We start from the raw sequence: 23,542 nt of genomic DNA, 5'->3' as shown, positions 1-23,542 counted from the left end.
TTAAACCATACTCAAGTCCTGATTTGAGCATTGAGTAGAGTTCTGGAATATGACCCTAAGATTTATAGCATGGAAAAAAAATGAAGGAAATGCTAATCCATTCCTCTCCTCGTTCGTCCTCGATCGGGCAAAATCGTCGCGCAAAACGACGGAGCCATAGACACAAAAGTTGAAGTTGAAGTTGAAATTGAAAGCCTTGAATAAACGTCTTAATCTAATGCAAACCGTGAAAACCACAAATTAGAAAGATATAGTCGATATAGTACGGTGAAAACTTGAAAAGCCAAGAACAAATCTCCCTAAAAACTTTCATTTGGCACTACCTCCACAACTTCATACTCGTTCTAAATCTACAGATAAAATTTGTCATATCAATTTTCTCTACAACTCGTAAGCAAGCAATTTGTAGATTTTGTGTACCTACTAAAATCTTATACAGTTGTGTGGAGAATAAGTTAGCGAGTTACCCCCTGGGAAAATATTATACTCACAAAGATCTTGAGCAGTAAGTAGACTTTTTCTTCTATCTATTTCGAAATACTGTAACATGGATAGATTCTCACTGGGTATACCAGGCTCATCTAACAATAATTCCGAGAGTATGGAATTGGAAAATGAGTTGACGAATAAATTTTTAAGTGGTGAGATGTCTTTCTCTGAGTACTCTAACGAATGGTACAGCCAAGATGAAGATGAAGATTTGGATGATAGTAACAAGAGTGATGATGAGCTCCAACTATCGGTTCAGCCGATCGACAAGGGAGCGATGAGGCGCCGCAAATGCCCACGCCTCTCAGCCGCCTTGCTTGGCCTTATGGGCGAAGCTAACTTACGATTTGCTAGGGGAGATGTGGAAATGGCGGAAAAAATGTGCCATGAAATCATTAAACAAGTTCCAACAGCACCAGAGCCTTACCAAACATTGGCCCAGATTTATGAACATGACCAAGAAAAGTCTTTACAGTTCTCGTTACTGGCTGCACATTTGAGCCCGTCTGACGCCAATGAATGGCTGAGACTTGCTGCCTTGCTGAAAGAAAAGAATGATGTAAAACAGGAAATGGTATGTTACTCGCAGGCTATAAAAGCGGATCCTCAAAATTTAGATATGCATTTAAAAAGATTGGAGCTGTTAAAGACTCTAGAAGACATAAAATATCCTTTAAGCACTTTAAATGTTACCCGTGTCAAATGTTATCACAAAATTGTGACTTCCATGCCTGCAAGTGCATGGGAGACCATTATGAACTATACTAGACTAGCAACAACATTATATCATAACAATCAGGAGATAGAAAGAGCTCTAGAAGTTATGGCTGCGGCATACAAGAAATGTCCAACACAGTTTAACTTAGAAGATACCAATATATTCCTAGAGCTACTTATGGCCAGAAAGCAATATCAAACATGTATAGAAGTATTTATATCTAATGTGGGATTGGACATTGAAGCTGAAATACAAACTGTGGAAAATGCTGAGGGTGCAATAGAGGAGCAAACAAATTATTTGCAATGTTCCATGCCAAAAGATTTGCCTATAGATTTAAAGAGTAAGATAATAATATGCTTTATTCATTTGGGTTCCTATAGTTTAGTAGAGACATTGTTGAATGATTTCTTACAAAATGATGTGGAAAAGGCTGGAGATTTATATATGGACATTGAAGAAGCCTTGTCTTCAGTTGGACAGCATGAATTGTCTATGAGATTACTTGAACCTTTGGTGAAAAATAATGTTTTTGACTTGGGAGCTGTGTGGTTAAAACATGCAGAATGTCTTTATAACTTGGACAGAGAGAATGATGCTATAGAATCTTATTATAAAGTATTAAAACATGCACCACAACATCCAGCAGCTCGTAGAAAACTATTTTCTATACTTGAGAAAAAGGGCTGCATTGATGAAGCATTAGATATCTTGCATCAAAATCCTAAGTTTGTTGTCAGTGCAGCACTGCTTTATGAAGAATGTACTGCATTAAGAAAATATGGAAAGGTGCTCAAGTATCTTAAAGTAGGAGAAGCTTTACTTTCAAGAACATTTGTAAAGTATAGACATCAGGAAGAATTAAAAATTGCTTTTATTTTGAAAGGAGGAATGGATCTTCTTCATAACTTTAGAATTTCTAGAGGAGAGAATACATACCATGAAGATGACATTCATTTTGATGAAGAGGAGACGTTCAAGTTGACGCCATTCAAAGAATGGGATTTCTATAAAGAACTATTGGGAGTGGCATGTGAACATAAACAATATTTTACCATGCAGAGATTGTCCTATGGAGCAATGATGTCAAAAAGCCTAACATCACATCGTTTAGACATTGAATTTGATTGTTTACAAGCATGCCTTCTTGCAAAGGATTACCAAAATGCCTTCAGACTTATAAAAGAAATAACTGTAAAAAATCCAAGTAATAGGTGTTGGAATTTACTGAATTTAGTTACTCATTTTATAGAGGAAAACTCGCACATAAAATTTTTGACAAGACTGTTTCAGAGAGAACAATATGTCGTGAAAAGTTTATTTCTAGGGAATAACTTCTTAAATTCGGGAAGATATCTTGTTGGTCTAAAATATTTCTTGGAGTACCATGATCAACATCGGGAGCCATTGTCTGCACTTTTGATTGCTATCACAATACTGGTCATGGCAGCTCAAAGAACAGTTGACAAACATAACAACTTGATACTGCAAGGAATCTCTTATCTATTGACTTATCAAAATTTGAGGAAATGCGATCAGGAAACTAATTACAATTTGGGAAGGGCCTATCAAATGCTTTGTATAAATAATTTAGCAATAGAGTACTATGAAAGAGCATTATCTTGTGAACCAATCATGCATTGTCCTCAACATGGTTCTATTAACTTAACAAAGGAAATTGCGTATAACTTGCACCTACTGTACAAAGACCATTCTCCTGAAATGGCTAGGAAATACATACTAAAATATCTTGTAATATGAATGTGTAAATAAAATATTAAAACATGATAATGTGTTTGAATTTTTAGATTAAACCATATTATTTTCACCATTATTTTGTTTTAGGTATGTACAGAGTAAACAATGGCATCTGATGAAGTGATAATACCAGCAAACAATGTCTCATTCGCCGAATTTTGTATTCTCTTAGAGAATATACAAAACAAAAAGGCAAAACCGGAAAAAGAAAAAGTTCTTACAAGTTTTTTTAATAACTTGAGAATTAAAATAGCAGAAATTTCTGGAAAGAAGGTATGGCAATGTATTCGTAAAAATACCAACAATTTAGTACAGATCATTTATTTTAAATAGAAAACCACTGTGAGACTCAGGGTCGTATTCCAGAACTCTACTCAATGCTTAAGTCAGGTCTTGAGTATGATTTATAGCACTAGAAACCATACTCAAGTCGTTGGCTTTATGGTCGTATTTCCAGTGCTTAAATCATACTCAAGTCTGACTTGAGCATTGAGTAGAGTTCTGGAATACCACCCTCAGGGTCGTATTCTAGAACTCTACTCAATGCTCAAGTCAGGACTTGAGTATGATTCACAGCACTAGAAATCATACTCAAGTCCCTGCCATTACGGCCGTATTTCCAGTGCTTGAAATCATACTCAGATCCTGACTTGAGCATTGAGTAGAGTTCTGGAATACGACTCTCAGACATATTAACTAAAAATAACGGATAACTCATAGATCATTTATATTGATAAGAACGACTACATTTGTTCTTTGTTACATATCCTATGATACAACAAATTGGTAAAATATTTAGAGCTGAAGTAAATTATTAATAGTGAAGGTAATGGAGTAAAATGTATTAGGGCCGCAGTAGGTAGATGCATGAGCAACGTTTCTGTTTCCAGAGCTCTACCTTTTACCCTTTACTGAGGTTGCTCCTACCTGACAAAGAACGAGAAAGAAGTGCATATAACTTGAAAGAAAAGAAACTTGGACAGTTACTTATAAAAGTATTGTCATTATCTAAACTATCAAACGATGCCACGAAGTTGTCGAACTTTCGCACTGTGAATAATTCACATGGAGGTGACTTTGGTCACGTTGCGTATTATGTGTTGAAGAATAGAATGGGCACAAATTCTGGTACTCTCACTGTAGGAGACATCAATAACATTCTTGACAAGATTGCTGCAGCTGAAACTGGAAACAAGGCGCGTAAGTATGGTATCTGCTTTTCATTGGTTCTGAGCAAACTGTGGTTAGTTATTGGTGTGACGATACTAGCTAACAATATTTTCTGAGAAATTTGCCACATTGATATATAAATGTTCGTAGCAGTAGAGCTCCTTGTGAAAAAATTCGTCCAGCGAAATACTGCCACTACCTATTTCTGCCGCTAAGCAGTAATGTGAGCACAGTGTTGGGCAAAATTTAATTGTTCTGGCAATTCAAGATTGACAAATAATTAATTGTCAATTGCGAAACAGCAATTAACAATTGATCACTCGTTAATCGCGTATTTCTACAATTAACAATTAATCAATTTCCAATCTTTTCAATGTTTTTGATTAACAATTAAAACTGACAATTACAATAAATTTATACATTTGGGGGTGGCTGAGTAGGTGGGTGAGCGGTTGAGTGGGTTGGTGAGTAGGTGGGTGAGCGGGTGTGTGGGTGGGTTGGTTAGGGGATCGGTAACTCATTCCTGACCGCCCCCAACCAGCCCCCCAGCCAGCCCTCCAAACGGCCCCCCAACCGGCCCACCAACCGAGCCCCAACCGACCCTCCAACGGACTCCCCAACCGACCACCTAACCGACCTCCTAACCCACCCCCTAACCCATATTCGTAATGACACTTTTATTAGGTACTTTCGGTTTTAATTGTTAGTTTTAATTGTTTCTTAGAACAACTAAAAAAAAATATTGCAATTAATTTAATTGCAATTAAAATCAATTCAATTGAAATCAATTGCAATTAAAATCAATTGCAATTTTTGATTGAAATTGATTTCAATTGAATTGATTTTTTAATCTGATACAATTTCTGATTGAAATTTAATTGATTAACGCCCAACACTGTATGAGCATTACTGCGTACCGGTTTTGAAGGGTGATGAAATTACAGACACATGGAACTTGTCAACTTATGTCTCAGGGTGACGAGCGCAATGACAGTGCTCCTCAGAACTTTGCGATTTCAAGCTCTGAGTGGCACTGCAACTGTTATGGACAGGTGTGTAGGTTACCAACAGGCGCACGACTTGTTCGTCCCGTTACTTGATATTACAAAAAAAACTTTGTCTCAGGGTGACGGGCAGTGGCACTGCAACTCCTATGGACAGGCGTGTCGCTTATCATAGTATCATAAAAAAATGGACATATTAAACAACATGTAGAGTAGGTAGTACTGTATTGTACCTAGGTGTACTACTCACGAGGTATCAAGTACAAAATCTGGTCGCATGTGGCACAGTAGGTCAATGTTAATTATTTCCATTATGTTTTTAAAGAGGCTTTAGACGAAGCGTTCAGATACGTGATAAACAACATAAGTGCAGAGCAAATGAAATGGTTCCTTCGCATCGTACTCAAGGATTTAAAATTGGGGATCGGCTTAAATCGGATTTTGGCTTGTTTTAACCCGGACGCGCCTACAAACTTTGACAACTGCGGGAATCTTGCAAAGGTTATTTTATTACTTACTTATTTATCTATCATCCATTTATATTTTCGATAGGTTCTTTGTGTAAGGGCCAAAGCGCAAAGTCACAATTTTACAGGAGAGGCTTCCAAACTTTCAATCTGGTATGTTTTCAAGATCTCCTTGTTTTTCTTACCTTATTTACAATGAAATGAAGCATTTTCCACAAAAAAAGTGAAAATGATCAAATTACTTTGGCCCTTACAGTTTGGACCCATCGCTATTATTGTCTACTATCTTTTACCTACCTACTCTTATCAAAATAATTTGTTACTTAATACAATCCCTTAAAAAAAAGTGGCAATTCGTTTTGTCCTTTAACGATTTTTAGTAGCAATATTCCATCCTCGTGTATAATAAATTTAACTGTAGAAAATGTGGTGCCTAATCTAACAGGTATGCGAAGAGTTACAAGACGGTGACACTCGCCCGTTAGAACTTGGTGTGAAATTGTTCTTCGCCATCAGCCCTATGCTGTCTGAACGACTAAATGTACAGCACGTGTCCAGTTTACCGCAAGGACGGACTTATCAGATCGAAATGAAGTTCGATGGGGAAAGATTTCAGGTTCGTTGGTTTTCATCAAGCTACACATTGACGTGTCTTGTTCCGTTGCACTGGACGCGATTTTCAAACAAAAATGTGTAGTCTGATGTGCCGTTGTCCGTACTAGGTCAGCAGGGATAATTGGAAAGGTGTATTATAATTATATATAAAAAAAATAATTAAAAATCCGGAATAAAAATCCTTTTTGTGTGGTGGGGACTCACCACAGAATAAGAAACACAGTAGAAGTGCTTAGTGGGCAAGCCACGCGTGCCCAACAGTTCGGGGGGTTCCCCATACTTGTGCTAAAGGGACAATTGGAAAGGTGTATTATAAATACGGAATAAAAACCCTTTTTGTGTGGTGGGGTCTCACCACAGAATAATAAATACAGTAGAAGTGCTTAGTGGGCGAGTCACGCGTGCCAACAGTTCGGGGGGTTCCGCATATTTGTGCTAAGTCCTTCGCTTTGTACGTTACGTTCGTGTCAATTATCTCGTGCGAAACCTCGAAAATCGTAGAAAAATGCTTTATTTTGCTACTTTGGAGTGCAAAAATTATAGCCGTACCTTTAATATTATCCTTGTTGATGTTTCATATCATCGCATACATTTTCCATTTTCTGTTCTTGCCAATCTTTTTACACGTGCAGCTTGTGGGTCAAGTATATACAGAAAGCGTATCGCGCCTTGTGCTTCGAGTATAATGACGCTCTCAGATGCTGTTGAGGTTGCCGCGCTACTGAGGCGCGAGTGGACTGCTTTAGTAGCATTTTGCGGAAGCGGGTAGCGTCCCTAATGCGCAGAGTGCGAGGCAGCGCCAATGGCCATCGTACAGTGGCTAAGAACGATGGGCCCATGTTATATCAATGGGTACGGGTCACGTCAATGTTTAGAGGATTTATATTAACATAGTTTGTAGGTATTTTGTTACTAACACTATATGGATATTTTATCCGAAATAAAGATTTGAATTAAATTGAATTGGATTATTGTAATAGATTTTTTTGGAGAACTTTAGTAGGCGTTAATCGTTCGTCATCTTTCAGCTATTGCCGATAGATGGCAGCTCATTAAATAAAATTTCAATATAAAATCAAAACGTAAATTGCAATAATAGATACCTATTGAACTGTCAACGATATGCAAACTGGGTAAAGTATAAATTGTATTAACAGTCCAGAATTGGGTACATCTTTTGAAATTAGAAACTACGACCAATCATTATCAAGATTTCGTAGTGTTTAACATTTTAATAGTGTGTTTTGACAATAGCGGTTCTTATAATAATCGAGGCTTAAAGCTATTCTGTTTGTTTTTTTCTTCCGTGGATTGTTGACAATTACTCTGCTTGATCGAACATTTAGAAATCTGAGGGTCGTATTCCAGAACTCTACTCAATACTCAAGTCAGGACTTGAGTATTGCAGTGAGCACTGAAAATCATACTCAAGTCCTTGCCATTGGGGTCGTATTTCCAGTGCTTGAAATCATACTCAAATCTGCTCATATCCTGACTTGAGCATTGAGTAGAGTTCTAGAATACGACACTATGAAAATATCCTAAAAGTATGAAGACGAATCTTTACACAGAACTCGATAAATCATCTAATTAAATTGGAATAATTGAACTACTGAGTTAATTTACTTTTCAAATTTTTCGTGGAATATGTAATGACATTTAGATATTCCAAAATTCAGGTAATTGGTTCTAGGTGCACATGGAAAACGCTGTATTTGAGTATTTTTCACGGAGAGGTTTTAAGTACGCGGACAACTTTGGCAAAACTTTTGATTCAGGCATGCTAACCCCTCATTTAAAGAACTGCTTTAGTGCCAGCGTAAACAACTTCGTGTTAGACGGCGAAATGATGGGGTGGCACAAACAACATCAGGATTTTGGATCAAAAGGTATGTATTTGCTGATCAATAACAATTTATTAGGGACATCCGTGACCGTATGTATGAATGATGTCACTTTCACTTTCCACTCACGCTGACCCACTTTTAGTGTTCGGTTTTTTTTCGTTCCGTACAATGAAATTATTCTTACATGAAACTGAATCGATCCACACTAAAAAAAATTTGCAAATTTTGTTCATTTTATGGACAACTCACACTTGACCAAATAATTGACTATACCATTATATTTTTATTCAATCAAAAGATATTTTTGTTACTTTATTTGTATTAGTTTTGTCATCTATTAACTTATTGTTACCTATTACAGTAGGAAAACTAAAGCGTCTCTGGGAATGTCATTATTAAATGTTTGGGAGCGTTTGATGTTGCAATTTTGGATATTTCTAGGTTTATTTTTAAAAAGTTTTTGATATCGATTTATTCATTAGGTAACTTTCGATATCAGTTTAAAGCTCTTTGATGTCTCTTATATTTATGAATAATCGCCTGGGTACACTTAACGATTACACCCTGTATGCTCATCCATGTTGGTATATTTTGAATTGTAAAGTATGTATTACCTATACTATAAGCTCAATTTTGAGTGTTTGGTTTTACTTAAGTGAAGTTCATTAAATTCTATGTTTTAATATAGTAAGGTGATATTTTTAGGGCAGGCATTCGACGTAAAAAAGCTGACGGAGAATTCAAAACATCGACCTTGTTTCTGCGTTTTCGACGTATTGTATTACAACGGACAATCTCTAGTAGGCCCCGAAGACAAGGGCGGACTTCCGCTTAGCAAAAGACTGAAGATCCTCGACACTATGTTCAAGGATATACCCGGAGTCATACAACATAGTGAACGAGCTATCGTTAAAAACAGGTCAGTATGAAGTACATTATATAAAAAAATATTGTAAATAAAAAATATTGATTCTTCAATACTGTCGACATTTATGTAACGTTGGTGTTGTAAAAATTTCCAATTACTATAATGTTTCGCTATGAGGCGAAGGTCCAGGTATTAATATATTTATTTAATATTTAATTAATTTTGTATAATAATAATATGGATGTAATATTCCGAAATAAATGATTTTAATTTGAATTAGCAGCGTTGTTGTTTCTTCTGCTATAAATCTATTTAGTAAGTGCTATGATTTACAAAGGGAATGGATTAGATGGGCTAGCCATATCTGTCGAAGAATCGATAACCGATGAGGGAAACGAATTCTTTAGTGAAGACCACAGCTCGGCAAACGTAATGTAGGTCCTCTGGCCAGATGGACTGACGATCTCCGAAGGGTTGCATCCAGCAGATGGATGTTGCCACAAGCAGAGGCCAATGTTCAGCAGTAGATTGCAATAGTGCGGTGCGGTGCACTGTCGGATTCGGACGTGCTCCTACACAATAAGATTTATCATAATTCGCGACCCGCGCGGCAATAGCCGCTGCGCGTAAATGACTATGGGTTCCCAGCAACTCATAGCCAATGAACTGCTGACGTTCATCCAATACGCCGTCGACAATATGGACGAGATCAGCATCGTGCAGGTCTGCAAATCAAATTTCAAGGAAGAGGAGATTTACAGTGGCAAGGCGCTGCTTTTCAGTATGCTTGGGAAGGCTGAGCAGATGCCACTTCGCCGGAGGGATGAAGGAGCGAAGAGTCTCCAGGACATCATCACGTTGTTAAAGGAGACGAACCCAGAAAACGTGCCTGCTTTCGTGGCGAAGGAGCTACACATACTGTCCCCTGCCACGTTCGACCACGTCGACGTCACAGGCTGCTGAAGGACATCACGTCCCTAAGAGAGGTAACGCGTAAGCATGTTGACCCCTCAACGTGACTACGCTGCTGTTGCCGCTGCTAACCGATCCAGTGCTCCACTACCACAACCCAGGCAATTACCAACAAAGGGGAAGAAAATGAAACGGATACTCATCTCTGGAAATGTATCATCAGTACCACCGAGAAGAGTTGGAACAGTGCGACGAGGACGGTTTCAAAAAGGTGGAAAGGAAGAAGTACACCAGCCGTAACCTTAGTGGCACCGCCCCGTCTGGCCCTAATCATTTGCTGCGTCTTGCGATACCGACGATGTTGTTATACGTGTCACGGCTTCATTACTCCACAAAGTCTGCCGATATTATGGAGTATAGGTATACGGGTGAAAGCCAATGCTAACCTGAGGGTCGAACAGGACTCTTCAGCGTCCACTGGGGGGCGGTAGAAACCACTTTGGGGAACTATGGATTAGATAAATGTATAAATCTTAATTAAAATATACACATTTTTATAAAGTTTCTAACACTGTGTCAAACACACATTTGAAGTCGAATGCGCGAACATTCTCGAGCATGCGCGTCGCATTATAAATTGAGCCTTACTTATATGAAATTTTTGTGAACTGTCTGTTGTTGCCTCGTGGAAACATCACACTTATTAACACGGCCGCTTCCGCTCGGATTGCGTATTCGAAACCCATAACTTCTCTTTCGCTCTATTACATAGATATAAAACGTTTTCTGGCCGGTTTATGCGATTTCATGTCGATAAGTGTAGTGATCTACCTAGATCGGTGTACGTTGCCCATAATTAATTAATTAATTTTAAAATATGAACATGCTTCATAGACAATATATACTGATCTGGTGTTTATGTATATTTATACATGTTTCACTGAGTATTGAATTTACAGCGCCGATATATTAGACGCGCTGAACAAAGCCATTGAAGATCAAGAAGAAGGTATCGTCGTCAAAGACACAGAATCATATTACATTCCAAATCGACGTAATGCTGGGTGGTACAAAATCAAACCGGAGGTAAGTAAAATTTCATTGTTATTATCATTTCAGACGAAAGACATTCACTTCAGGACATAGATTTCCCACAAAGATCGCCACAGTGACCGATCTTGTGACGTTTAGAGCTGTTACATACGTCTACTTTTAGCAGCGATGCAAACGCGATTGCGTCAAAACACTTGGTGTTTATAGACTATTGCAATTAATGCAATTACTTATAAATTCACTCTTACATCTAGCAGTTTACCGCAACTTTATGTAGTAATGTTTATATACCTGCTATAAGAAGGAAATTAACTTGAGTGACCGATAGACTGCTTAATACGAAAGACAGTAAGATGGTGTAAGATACTTGACAGTACTGCCCACTGTGACAGAAATAGTGGTTTACCTAAACGGCAACGCTGAGCTGGAAAGACAAAATAGCAACTCCGCTTGTCTTTCGTCTTACGCGGTTAGAATGCCGGTACTAAGATTTTGCTTCCTTCCTCTCAACGATGTCAACATACAAACTATTAACCAAGCAATATTTTAGCGAATTTTGGATAGTTGTTGTCTTATAGAAAAGTTATCTACGTAATGCCTTAATAACTCTTTGTCATTTTGAAAGATAAACAAAGTGTAGAATTAAATAACGCCGCTTACTTATTATTATACCCTAGTATACGGATAGCACGATGAGTGACTTGGATCTCGTTATAATCGGTGCTGATAACGCGGAGCAAAAGAAGCATGGACGTGCAAAGACCTTTTACGTTGCCTGCGCTGATGTAGTAGCTGATGGTGAGTCTTTATTTTTTAAATTAATATAGGTATATAGTAAGTAAGTAAGTTTGACGACCTCAGTGACCTAACGATTTAACACTATGAGCGCTGGATGCGGAGGTACAGGGTTCGATTCCTGGTAGGACCAATTTGGGAAATGACCTTTACAAAATTGGTTCTGGGATGTGCCCCAGAGTTCATTTCGTTATTTTTCTTTGTATTCATAGTACAGGGAATTCCCTAGTTTGAGTCCAGTCTATGGAAACAATTATATAAAATAGGGAGAATGAAAAAAAATCTTATGTGCTGAAATAGTACATACATTGTGTATTAAGGGCGGAATAAATAAGAAACTACCAACGAGGGCTTTAATAATTCGAGTTTGTAATTTTTACCGCCCGTGCTTCATACAATGTTTTTAATCAGATTTGCGAGGAAATAGATACAACGATAGTTTATTTCTTGTATGAATAAATGTCTCTTCACAACACAATATTTACGGATTTTGCAAATGGCGGGTTTTGTGGTTTTTTTAATCAAAATGCCGGCAATTCTTCCATAGATAATACAACTCGACCTAAAATGTTATAAAAGGCACAGACGCATACAGCCACAGTGTATTAGATATAAAATAAATAATTTCCAAATTCTAAAAATACTGCAGAATTTGAATTCACAGTAATGAAAAAGCTCGTGGGCATAATTTAGGACATTACGGTCGATTCGGTTTGCATGTCGTGACACTGCTAAAGTGGGCGTAAAGCTACTTTTGACAAGCTAAAGCCGACTGCGCTTCGGTATGTGTGGTGACTCTCTCAGATGGATCATCTCACCGACCTAATGTTTGTTTATTATCAGGGGCACTACCCCACCGGTGGGTGTGCGTTGGACAAGTAGCAACTGGCTTCACGTATGAGGAACGCGAGAAAGTGTGTACACATTTACAAAAGACATGGGTATCTTCTCGGAGCACACCTGCTCCTGCACACCTTGTTTTCAACAAGACGAAACCAGATTATTGGATTTTGCCTGAACATTCTATTGCTTTACAGGTAATGTGTGTCATTCCACTCCTTACTAACTCCCGCATCGGACATTTTTGTTGTATAAGACTGATGTTATTCAGCTTTCAAAAGCTGATATCTTTTTTATTAGTGGTGTGCCGAATATTCGCTTTATGTTCGGTACTCGGCACGTTCGGCATGTTTACAGAAAAATGTTATTCGCCCGACTATTTGGTAAAAATGTCGAACTTTCCGCCGAACATACTTATTAAAAATTATATCATTTAACTCAAATATTGTACAAAGAGTGAGTCACTGACGAAGTAAAAATTATAGCTATATAACATACATCGTTTATTTCTTTTAAATAAGGTTCAACACCAATCAGTCCTTGAAAAAGATAAAACACATATTTTATTCATAAAAAATCTGTAAAACCATACTTGATTTGACTTAAAAAGACCGCAGAATTTTCTAATTCAGGACAAAGCGCGTCGAATCATACCAAATAATTCGGCCAAATATTCGTTTAGGTAAACCTTTTACCGAATTCGAATGTCAATTCGTCCCATCACTACATATTGTATGAATATTAGGTACTTGTCGGTAGAGTTTGATGTGAGCTTAGGATGTAAAGGGCTAAATAAAAATTCGTTGCCACTGAAATATTTGCCTACTGTTAGTGGTCAGGTCATGGACGTCAACGTTTGGATAGGCTGCAAGTGGTAGATGTGGATGGGATTCGCCTGTGCGAATACGACACTGGCGTAAGTCATTATTGGCCGGATTCAAGCCGTGTACAATCTCACCTTGTTTCTATGGGAGAACTTGCTACGCTTGAAGAGGAGGGGGTGTTGGGAGGTCGCCTATGTTGGCTTCCCATGGCCTGTGACACTGCCGACTTCGCGCCGACGTGCCGTGGGAAGAGAGCCATCCATCCATCCATTATCCATCATCCATCATCCATCATTAAAGTACCTATAGGCCTGTGGCGCGTGGTCTGTGATATTAGGGGCCATGGGAAGCCGCTTTTAGAACGGTTGGCCATATTTGTACTCCACTACCATCATAGTTATAATTTGAAAAGACCTACCCACTATAAAGGTGATAACGCAACATTCTACAGTTCATTTATTATAAATCTCTTATTGTTGCATCCAATTATTTCCACCTATTCTAAAACACTCGGACGTAATCCTTTTTTGCAAAAATGTTTAAAGCTTGCAGGATTCCATGAACTTATTATCATCAGCTAAACGTTTCTTAACACAGCAACGGTTTTTTATTGTCTTTATACACAAATCGGAGTGAACAACGACGAAAGTTTAAAAATGTATAAGATCTATTCCGGCAAACGCAAACTAAACCAAGTTCATCAGTCTCTTTAGTTGTCGGTAAGAAAAGAATAATAGTTTTTGCGTTACGCGGTTAGGTTCCAAGTCCTTTCGTTTGTATTGTCTCCTATACTAATATTGTACTTAACCTATACAGGTGCGAGCAACAGAGTTGATTCGCAGCAATAATCATGGGGCCGAGTACACCCTGCGGTTCCCGCGTGTCATCCGGATCCGTGACGACAAACCAGTCAATGACGTCATCACCCTGGACGCATTCAATGCACTATCTGCTGTAAGTTATAAACTCAGAATTATACATTTTATTTCAGAATTTATGAACATTAACACACCTATCTTTTATATAAGAGCTAGTGAGATTTACATTAGAGTTTGTTGAGCACAATGAATTTTGAGTTCGTCCGGGAAAGTACTGCCACCATACTATTTCTGCCGCCAAGCAGTAATGTGAACATTAATGCGTTCCGATTACACAACGCGAAAGTTTTCGCGCGGTCGTCGCGTAGACCAAAGACAAGCCAGCTTCGCCCGTGCGCCCGAGACGCTCATTCAAGTTAAAACGTAAAGCTAAATAAATAGAGTGTACTTTGCCATGACAGTTAGATGCACGCGGTCATTGCGCGGCGTGAGCTCGATGAAATTCGTGCCGAATAAATGCGCCCTAAGGGTGTTGGTGTAATTACAGGCACATGCGACTTGTTAACTTTATGTCTCAGGGTGCAATAATAGAGCCCCTCAGGTCTTTCCGATTTAAAATTCTGAGTGTCACTGCAATTGTTACGGGTAGGCGTATCGCTTACCACCAGGCGCATAACTTGCTTATCCCGTCAGTTGAAGTGTATAATAAAAAAATAAAAAATCAATGAACTCCTTAAATTGTAGTGTTAAATTGGCCTTATATGCCTTAATTTCGTTTTTGCTTACTAGATTTATCGAGGTCTGTGTAGAATTGTAACTTGATATCGAGGTTTTTTTATATATAAAAGTACTGCATTGTATTTGACCTCCATCTCACCTGATGGGAAGTCACGATGAGGTCGACGATGTACCATGCACATGTCCTGTAAATGATGTCTAGTAATTCTGTTTTATGTGCCTAATCAAACGTTCACATTAAGGTTACGAGGCTTACGAATGTAACCGACGAAATAGTTTCATTTTTTATGTGTAACTCAGATACTAAATTTATTTGTTACGTAATAAATATTCTTATGCTTAAATTTACCAGACTAAGGATCCAGTCGTAAAACTTAGCACCAAACGAGTGAACGAAGATCAATTAGATGACTTTGGTATAAAGACACCGCGTAAACGCGCAGCCAAAGACGTCAAAGTACCAGAGGAATTCCGTACAAAGCCCGTGGAAGACATTCAAGTGGTTTCCAAAGCATTGGAAGGGAGAGAAGTCTGTATATTGTCCGCTGATGAAGAGTGTAGTAAACAGGAGCTATTGAAAATCGTGCTGTCACATAGTGGAACACACGTTGTAAATGTCGGTGAGTTATTTTTGTTGAATAGATTTGTATACTGTATTCGTATAGCCTGAGTATAGGTTCATCCACAAAGGTTCCCAAACTTTTCGGCTCACCGCCCATTCAGGCAAGATAAAAAATTTAAACGCCCACCACTACAAAAAGTAATTGAAAACACGTATTTGTATATTAACTTAACACAAAAAAATCACAACGAAAATAATTACATATCTTTTGTAGTGTAGTTTATATAGATAATTCAGGTTTATTTTCAAATGCGGTAGCACTCCCTGGACAGCATCAACGTCCCCCAATTGCCTCCGACGCCCCTATTGCCGCCTAGTATTTCCGAGGCTCCACTTTGAGAAAGTATAAACCCTCGCCTGAGAGGAGACCCGTGCTCAGCTGTGAGACGTATAAATTGTGTAGATAATGATGATTCCCACACGGTTTTCTAATGGAGAGAGTGGTGAAGGTCGACTGTGGACGTTTTCATGTTTTTCCTCGTACGTATGAAGATTATTTCATATACCAAGATGAGCACGGAAACCGTAAGTCAATGTCTCTCCATACGATTACAAAATGTATTATGTATTAGAGCGCCTTCAAATTAAACGCTTATAGAAGCGCTACAGTGACGTGTTCTGACGACTTGTAATTTTCATTCAATATTTAAAAGCGCAGTTTGCAGCGCCACTGTCATGACACATCGAAGAAGGTTCACAACCCTCGGAAAACGTCTAAAGTCCCCAACTCACATTGCCTAAACCCTCGCCTGAGAGGAGAACCTTGCTCAACAGTGAGACGTATAAACGGGTTGATGGCGATGTTGCGCTCTGGATCGCAAAATAAAATAGTTATAAGTCGTTGAATCAAATACAAAGATCCGACAACAAGTTCGTAGAAAAATTCGTGAGGATTTTATTTTTCAGTGTTCGATGTTGTATTAATAATTATAACAAACTAGTGGAGTAATTTCACAAAAAATAATTAAATATCAATTCAATGAAAATTTAAAGTAGTTATTTTAAACAGGTCGCGACACATGGTGCGGTATAGTCGGCCGCCTGACCCCACGAGTGCGCAAACTTATTGCGGCTCAAGAAATTGACATTACCACCACTACTTGGTTACGGTCATTGCCAAACTCTGATACACCTTGTTCTCTGCGTCCTTGCGACATGTTGTCAATAAAGAAATCTACAAGATTAAAGTTGAGTAGAGAATATGATCAATTCGGGGATAGTTATAGAGAAGATACAGATGAGCAAACCCTGAAGAAATGTTTTAGGAAGATGAATCCCCCGGTAAGTGACAAATTCCAAAGCACAGCATTTAAGTTTATTTGAAAAGGGCAACCCCTAGAGTTTCTTGATCGTTCTCAGGGAGGTCAGTACAGTGAATGTGCAGTAGCTTAAAAAATGACGTTTTCAAATGTAAATTTACTTTTCCTATGGGCTAAATTATTTTTTTACTTGAGTGTGTCCGGATTGCGTATATGCCTTTCCGTATACAATACATTTCTCAAGATAGTAGTTGTAAAGCTTCTTGTGAAAGAGTTCGTCCAGGTCATCTTACCTATTTCTGCCGCCAAGCAGTAATGTCAGCATTACTGCGTTCCGGTTTCGAAGGGTAAGGGTGCTGGTGAAATCACAGGCAAAATGCATTATATGAAATTAAAACTTGTTGCGACAAATACGGAATCTCTACGTCTATCTGAATTTAACGACTACCACTCTGTATTTACTACCTATATCTTCTTCTTTTGAATGTTATGGCTCCATAGAAATAATCGATTATTTCGTCAATGTCAAGTGACTATGTACGGTGATAACGTTATTCAATTACAGGAACCAGAAATAAATTTAAACCAAGAGACGGCGAAGGACATCTTTAACGATCCAAACATAAACGATTACGTTAAGGTAATTTTCTTGGTTTTTTTTAAGAAGAACATTTAATAGATGTTGAATTTTCTTTTAATTTTATTAATACTTTGTTACTATTACAAATAAAATCAATGGGAGGGTCGTTTTCAGATAACCAAAAATGTGTCACTTTCAATAACTTATATATATGTTATTACATGAATGCTAAGCATTATTTATTTAATGCATTGACCTACCAATACATGGACGTCGAGTGCGCGCTAAAAAGTGTCCGCACCTGTAGGGCGTTAAAATCGCATACAGGGCGTCAATCGCGCAACAGTCTTCGTTTGTTCGACTGACAACGTGGTTGTCAATTATGCAGTACGAATAATAATAACTTGTGAAAATTACTGCAGTAAAGTGTGCAGGATTTTGTATCATATTTTCACTAAACGAATATATTGTATTATCATAGTTCTCATTTAAAAGTGTTTTTTGTACAGTTTTATAGTATTTAATTTATATTTATATGAATTGTAAATATAAATTACAAAAGCACACAACAAACTGTCCTTTTTCTACACATTGCGTGCGCAAAAGATGGAAAGAGACCCATTACGTCAGTTTCAAGAAGCTTATGTAAACTTCTTGGTCATTTTCAATTGTTCGAACCAAAAGCGATTGAAATATTTAGAACAAAGAAACTATAGAGTTGCTTTGATTTTAATCATATTTTTAAAATTATTTTTTTATTGAACGTTAGCAATATACGGCTTGGAAATACCTATCAGAAGTCAGAAAATACATTTGCCCGTAATAACGTTAGCTCGAATTTTCATAATGTCAAATGTATTTTTTAAGGAAGATTACAAAACAGAAGCTAATTTTGTCTTTGTGAAAAGCATCAAAATTACTCGAAAGCGTTAACGCTTTTATTATAAAGCGGTTTTCGGAATTACGGATATTTGAGTTTACGTTTAGTTGGAATGTCGGTACATTTCTTATAGTACCTGCACTCTTATTTTCTACATTCTACATTTGTAGTAATATTTGTATGTATGTATCTGCTCAACTCTTTATTATTATCTTTAAGTGAATTTGTATACAATTCGACATAATAATATATATAAAAATTAATTAATATCTACGAGAAAGGCTACTCCATTACTCTTGTGTTGAAGTAATTTTTAGTCGAAGCTAAATATGGTGCATTTGAAAACGACATTTCAAAATTCGATACATCGACGAAACTATTACCCTTATATCAACGGTGAAAATTTGAAATGTCCTAGGAGACATTTTGTTGTAAGGTAATTTTTCCTTGCGTTACGACATATCAAATTTCCACCGTCGATATCGTAATGAGTTTTTGATATCTTAAAGTTGCAGAATGTTAATAATAAATTTATCATTTTTCTGTTCTAGACTCCAGCAATATACTTAACAAGGCAAGAAATGCTAAACATAGACAAAGAACTATTTGGTGACCACAACCCATTTTCTTACTTACGCCCTTGCGTCATACATTTTACACGCAAAGGTAGCGTACTAGAATTACGAGCCAAAATGTACGGTGCTACTACTACCGACAGTTTAGAATCGAAAAAGTTAACTCATGTGGTTGTATCAGATAATAAACAGGTAAATTTGGATGAATGGAAGGATAAAGTTGGGCCTTTAATTGTTTCTGAAGCCTGGGTAGCGGAATGTTTGACTCAAGAAAAATTAGTTCCTGAAAGGGATTTTCTTTTAAATAATGATAGCCTATGAACACAAGAAAGTATAATTTATCTATGATAGAGTAGACCTTTTTTATTTCTGCGAAATTGGGTGTGGGCTTGTTCTTAAAGTCGAGCGGTTTAGTAACGATATTAAATACACTCATGGACATGTTCCTATGGACCACTGCCCATATATTCCAGAACGTTTAATTTTAAAAAACAGTGACTTCAATCGTCTTTTGTTAATGTTCTGGATATGGCCAATGGTTAATATGATAAATGGTTAATATGATAAATGTAGTTTTCATAATTAACCTTATAAATGTGTCCATGACAGAGATAAGCAGTGGGTTAAAACCCAATAAATCCGCCCGGGTTTTAACCGAATTTTTATCCAATGCCCCGGGTACCCATTTCTGCTCAAAATCGTAGGCAATAACGGTTAATACGAAATTTGGTATAATTCCAAACTTATTACAAATTTGAATGAAAAAAATATTTTATAGACGAAAAAGAGACAACTCCACACAATACCTCAACTTACAATCCTGTGAACTGTCACTACTAGAGATGCACATTACAGTTTGATTTTTATGAAAATCAATTCAAGTGCATACGATAACCAGTTTTTGTATAGATTCATTTCAATGCGATTTTCAAGCGAATTGATTCAATAGAAAGGCGAAATGTGTACTCGTAAAGCAAGAAACATTTTGTAATATATATTGCAGTAATATATCGCAAAAAGTCATTAAATTGCCATATAAAATTTGGCAATTAATGACTTCTTGCAATAAGCCGACGAATCATTACACTTGAACTCGATTTTCAAATATTTATTTATGAATAGTTTTTGCCCTCGATTTCGGGCATTAATGGGTTATAACAAAGCGCGGCGCTCGCCCATCTCTGGTCCGTGAGTATGGTTATTTTCATACGTTTTAGAAGGGTATGAAATTTTGTACCAAATGAAAATTTATGCTTTCCTAATCTATCGTTACTTTTTATTATCGATACTTATTTTGTAATATCGACGCTTACTCGCCAAATTTAACTGACGAAGGGATAAACACAATGATTAAAATTACTTTAACATGAAGTGTAATTAACCGTAATCAAAGCAATAATAACTTTAAATGTGAGTTATATTTAATACGCATAATATTTATATTATCTACATTTAATATTTTTCTAAAGATATTTGAACAAGTTGAATAAATAAGTTTTAAAATTATATTTTGTTTTAATGCGTCCTTGTTCCGTTTTAGTTATACTAAAAATGAATTCCTTAATTAAGAAGCATGCTCTTAGCATGCTTATTAATCAAAGAATTGCATTCTTATATTTAAGAAAAGAATTAGGTCTCATGTGCCTGTAATTGCACCAGCACCATTAACCTTTAAAACCGGAACGCGGACAACAAATGTGAACATTACTACTTGGCGGCAGAAATATATAAGGTTGCGGTACTTCCCTGGACGAAGCCTTTCGCAGGGAGCTCTATTGCTACTATTACAGGCACATACAATGGGATTTGTCAACTTGTGTCTCAAGCTGATACGCGCATAGTGTCCAAAAATATTTGCAATTTAAGGCGCCGTGCAGACGTGTGCCTTGTTGGATACAAGCATCGAGTATATAACCAGGAATAAAGACGTATTGGTATTGGTATTGGTGCAACGGGCTAGTTTCCGCAACTCGACGTCGAGGCGCCTATTTTGCGTGTGGTGGGTGCAGAGTCCTACTCGTGCCACCCAAGCTCCTCCAGGAATCTCAGCAGCCTCTTCGGTTTTCTGAAGACTTCGGGGAGCGACCTCGGCACTCCAAGGTACTTTGCCCTGTAGTTGGCCACACCGGAGCACTCTAGTAGGATGTGTGCGGCCGTTTCCTCCCCCTCCATGCACGCTCTGCATAGAGGACTGTCCGTGATACCTAAATTGAAAAGGTGTTTATTGTATGGACCATGACCCGTTAGAGCGGCAGATAAAGTGCGCAGCTCTTGTCTTTCAAGTTTGATTAATTTACGAGATAGACTGGCGTTGAGCGTTGGGAATGCTTCCCTAGCCTGTCTACAAACCGTAAGGGTTGTCTATATGTATTTTGTACCTTTGAGTATAGTTGTTCTTGACCATTGGTTGGGGAGGGCCACTATGGGTTCTGGCCCTACAGCATCCGTCTCCGACCCTTTTTCTAGCTAGTTCGTCTGCTGCGTCGTTGCCACGTGAGCCGCTGTGTCCTTTAATCCACTGTAGAATTACGTGGTTGTGTGTACATACCTCCATGAGTGCTTGATGGCATTCATATATAAGCCCTGAGTTAATGTCATAGCTGCTCAGCGCTTGAAGTACTGACATGCTGTCGGAGAGTATTCGAATGGAGTGATTCTTTACTCTTCTCGCTATTATTGCTTCTGCTGCCAACTTGATACCCATACATTCAGCCTGGAATACTGTGTTGTGGTCACCAAGCGGTGTTGATATTCTGATGTTGAGGTCTTCTGAGAACACCCCAGTACCTGTTCCTGCGTTTGTTTTTGATCCGTCAGTGAATACGCGGACCTCTCTGAGGTTTAGTCCTTCGTTGGGATCTTCAAACAATTGTATCCTGTATTTTTTGTCAAAAATGTATTGTTTTGGGATCCTATCCACAGTCGCCTCCAGTAGCGGTTCCTCTTTGACTATCTTGTAAAGGATTTCTGTATGTGGGGTCCTCATGTGCTTCCAAAGGCCGGCTCTCTTTAGTCGCACTGCTGTTGACGCCGCTTCCTGTCTGATAAACAGTGGGAGGGGTCGCAGGTCCAGCATCGCTTCGAGCGCCGCAGTTGGAGTTGTCCTCATGCAGCCGGTCGTCGCCATGCATGCTAGCCTTTGGAATTTGTCCAACTTGTCAGTTGCAGTCGTCAGCTTGGTTCGTGGCCACCAGGCTATCGCACCGTAACTAATCATAGGTCTTATCACCGTTGTGTAAAGCCATAGTGTTATCTTGGGTGAAAATAAAGACGTAATGTCATTTAATTTGTTTCAACCTTAGACTATGGCTTTTATTTTTTTCCATCCTCTAAGGTTTCAACCCTATTCTGACAAATCATTACGGTGACAACTGCGCTCCGATAGGCCAGCCTAAATTCGAAACAATTGACGGGTGTCGTCAATTGTTTCACTTCAAACGACCAGTTTAACTAGAGCTTTGCAATAATGGACGAAAATTTAAAAATTACATATTTAATTACGGATGAAATGTGATTCAGTTTATTTTGTAATTAGATGTTTTACTGTTTTTCCCTCACCACCGAATGGAACAGCCCCCCATAGTTAGAAAATCTTTGTTGCAATAAATACAGAATTTATTTTTTGAATATACGGAGACGTACACACAGGTCAGTTGTTGGCGCTGTACTATTTCAGCTTTCCAATTTGTGATTTCAGCGCAAAACGAGAGTTGATATTTAAAAGTGATATAAGGCTCATTTGCCTGATGAGTTGCCAGGGATGGATGGCCCTCATTTTGTCTCTGTTCTGGATACATACTCGATGGATACAAAAAACCGGGAACTAGAAGCGAAAATTTCATTTTCATACATTGAGGTTGCTACAACCGGGGCAATTGTGTCGATCTCATATTAATTGTATGAAAATAGAATATTCGCTTCTAGTTGCCCGTTGCTTGGATCCAACACAAGGCACACGTTTGCACAGCGCTTTAAGCTCTCAGTAGCACTGCAACTGCTGTGGATAGGCGTGTCACTTGATATCAGGCACACGACTTTTTCGCTTAGTATCATAAAAAAATAGAATCGACGTGGCTCCTTCCATGTTTATCTGAATTGTATTATCGCGAAAATAGGTTTTTCATGTCTTTATTCCACGTTGTAGCGTATCAGAACGACGTATCGTAGATCCTACGAATACATCCCACTCATGTGCACAGGTTTCTCCAACTGATGTCCTTATATTTTAATTGACTACCGAATTGACTGTGTACGGTACATATAATGCCTTATTTAACGCAAATTATGTTAAAACAAAGCCGTACTGTTCAATTCGCTTCAACAAAGATTCATAGCTGTGTTTCTTTAAATGTACAGGCAAACAAAAAAGTGTAGAGTATTTTAGAGCTGACTTTTCAAATCCTAAGACTACAATGCTCATATGGACTGATTTAAGGTAATAGCTCATCTTTAACCGTATTTTGTGCGTGATTGTCAGACACGCAATCGATAGAAAGCGATGAAGGCCTGTCGTCCAATTGACGTGTAGATCATACTTTGATAATCACAATCCAGTGATGCTTGACTTAAAAGAGAGCTCATGCGTAACTGTGTATTACGACGCGTTTAGTGTGATTAATTGTAGGTATTTCTCTCGTAACTAAATTTGTAAGGTACTGTACCTATTGGCACGCTGCTTTGGTCCTTATTGAGGAATAACTCTATCCTTTT

General features: G+C 38.0%; 1 protein-coding gene across 2 annotated transcripts; it reads left to right on the top strand.

Annotated features, from left to right (window-relative positions):
• The first annotated feature begins 94 nt into the window (after positions 1–94).
• Positions 95–20,249, top strand: LOC113230139 (DNA ligase 4-like). Of its 2 annotated transcripts, XM_026463923.1 has the most exons (15): positions 100–505; positions 3,053–3,238; positions 3,856–4,165; positions 5,465–5,640; positions 6,052–6,222; positions 7,915–8,110; positions 8,774–8,987; positions 10,808–10,934; positions 11,579–11,699; positions 12,540–12,733; positions 14,177–14,314; positions 15,269–15,536; positions 16,548–16,819; positions 17,363–17,437; positions 18,809–20,248. In XM_026463923.1, exons 2-15 carry the CDS (start codon positions 3,071–3,073, stop codon positions 19,151–19,153), a joined length of 2,775 nt encoding a protein of 924 aa, XP_026319708.1. In that variant the 5' UTR covers positions 100–505; positions 3,053–3,070; the 3' UTR covers positions 19,154–20,248. The 2 variants fall into 2 exon arrangements, with proteins under 2 accessions (XP_026319709.1, XP_026319708.1); XM_026463924.1 differs by lacking the exon at positions 3,053–3,238 and having other exon boundaries at positions 95–2,014; positions 18,809–20,249.
• The last annotated feature ends 3,293 nt before the right edge of the window (positions 20,250–23,542 follow it).

Source organism: Hyposmocoma kahamanoa, unplaced genomic scaffold, assembly GCF_003589595.1.
Source record: "Hyposmocoma kahamanoa isolate Upper Pololo Valley unplaced genomic scaffold, ASM358959v1 63, whole genome shotgun sequence".
Lineage (NCBI taxonomy): Eukaryota > Metazoa > Arthropoda > Insecta > Lepidoptera > Cosmopterigidae > Hyposmocoma > Hyposmocoma kahamanoa.
This window is presented reverse-complemented; position numbering and strand designations above follow the sequence as displayed.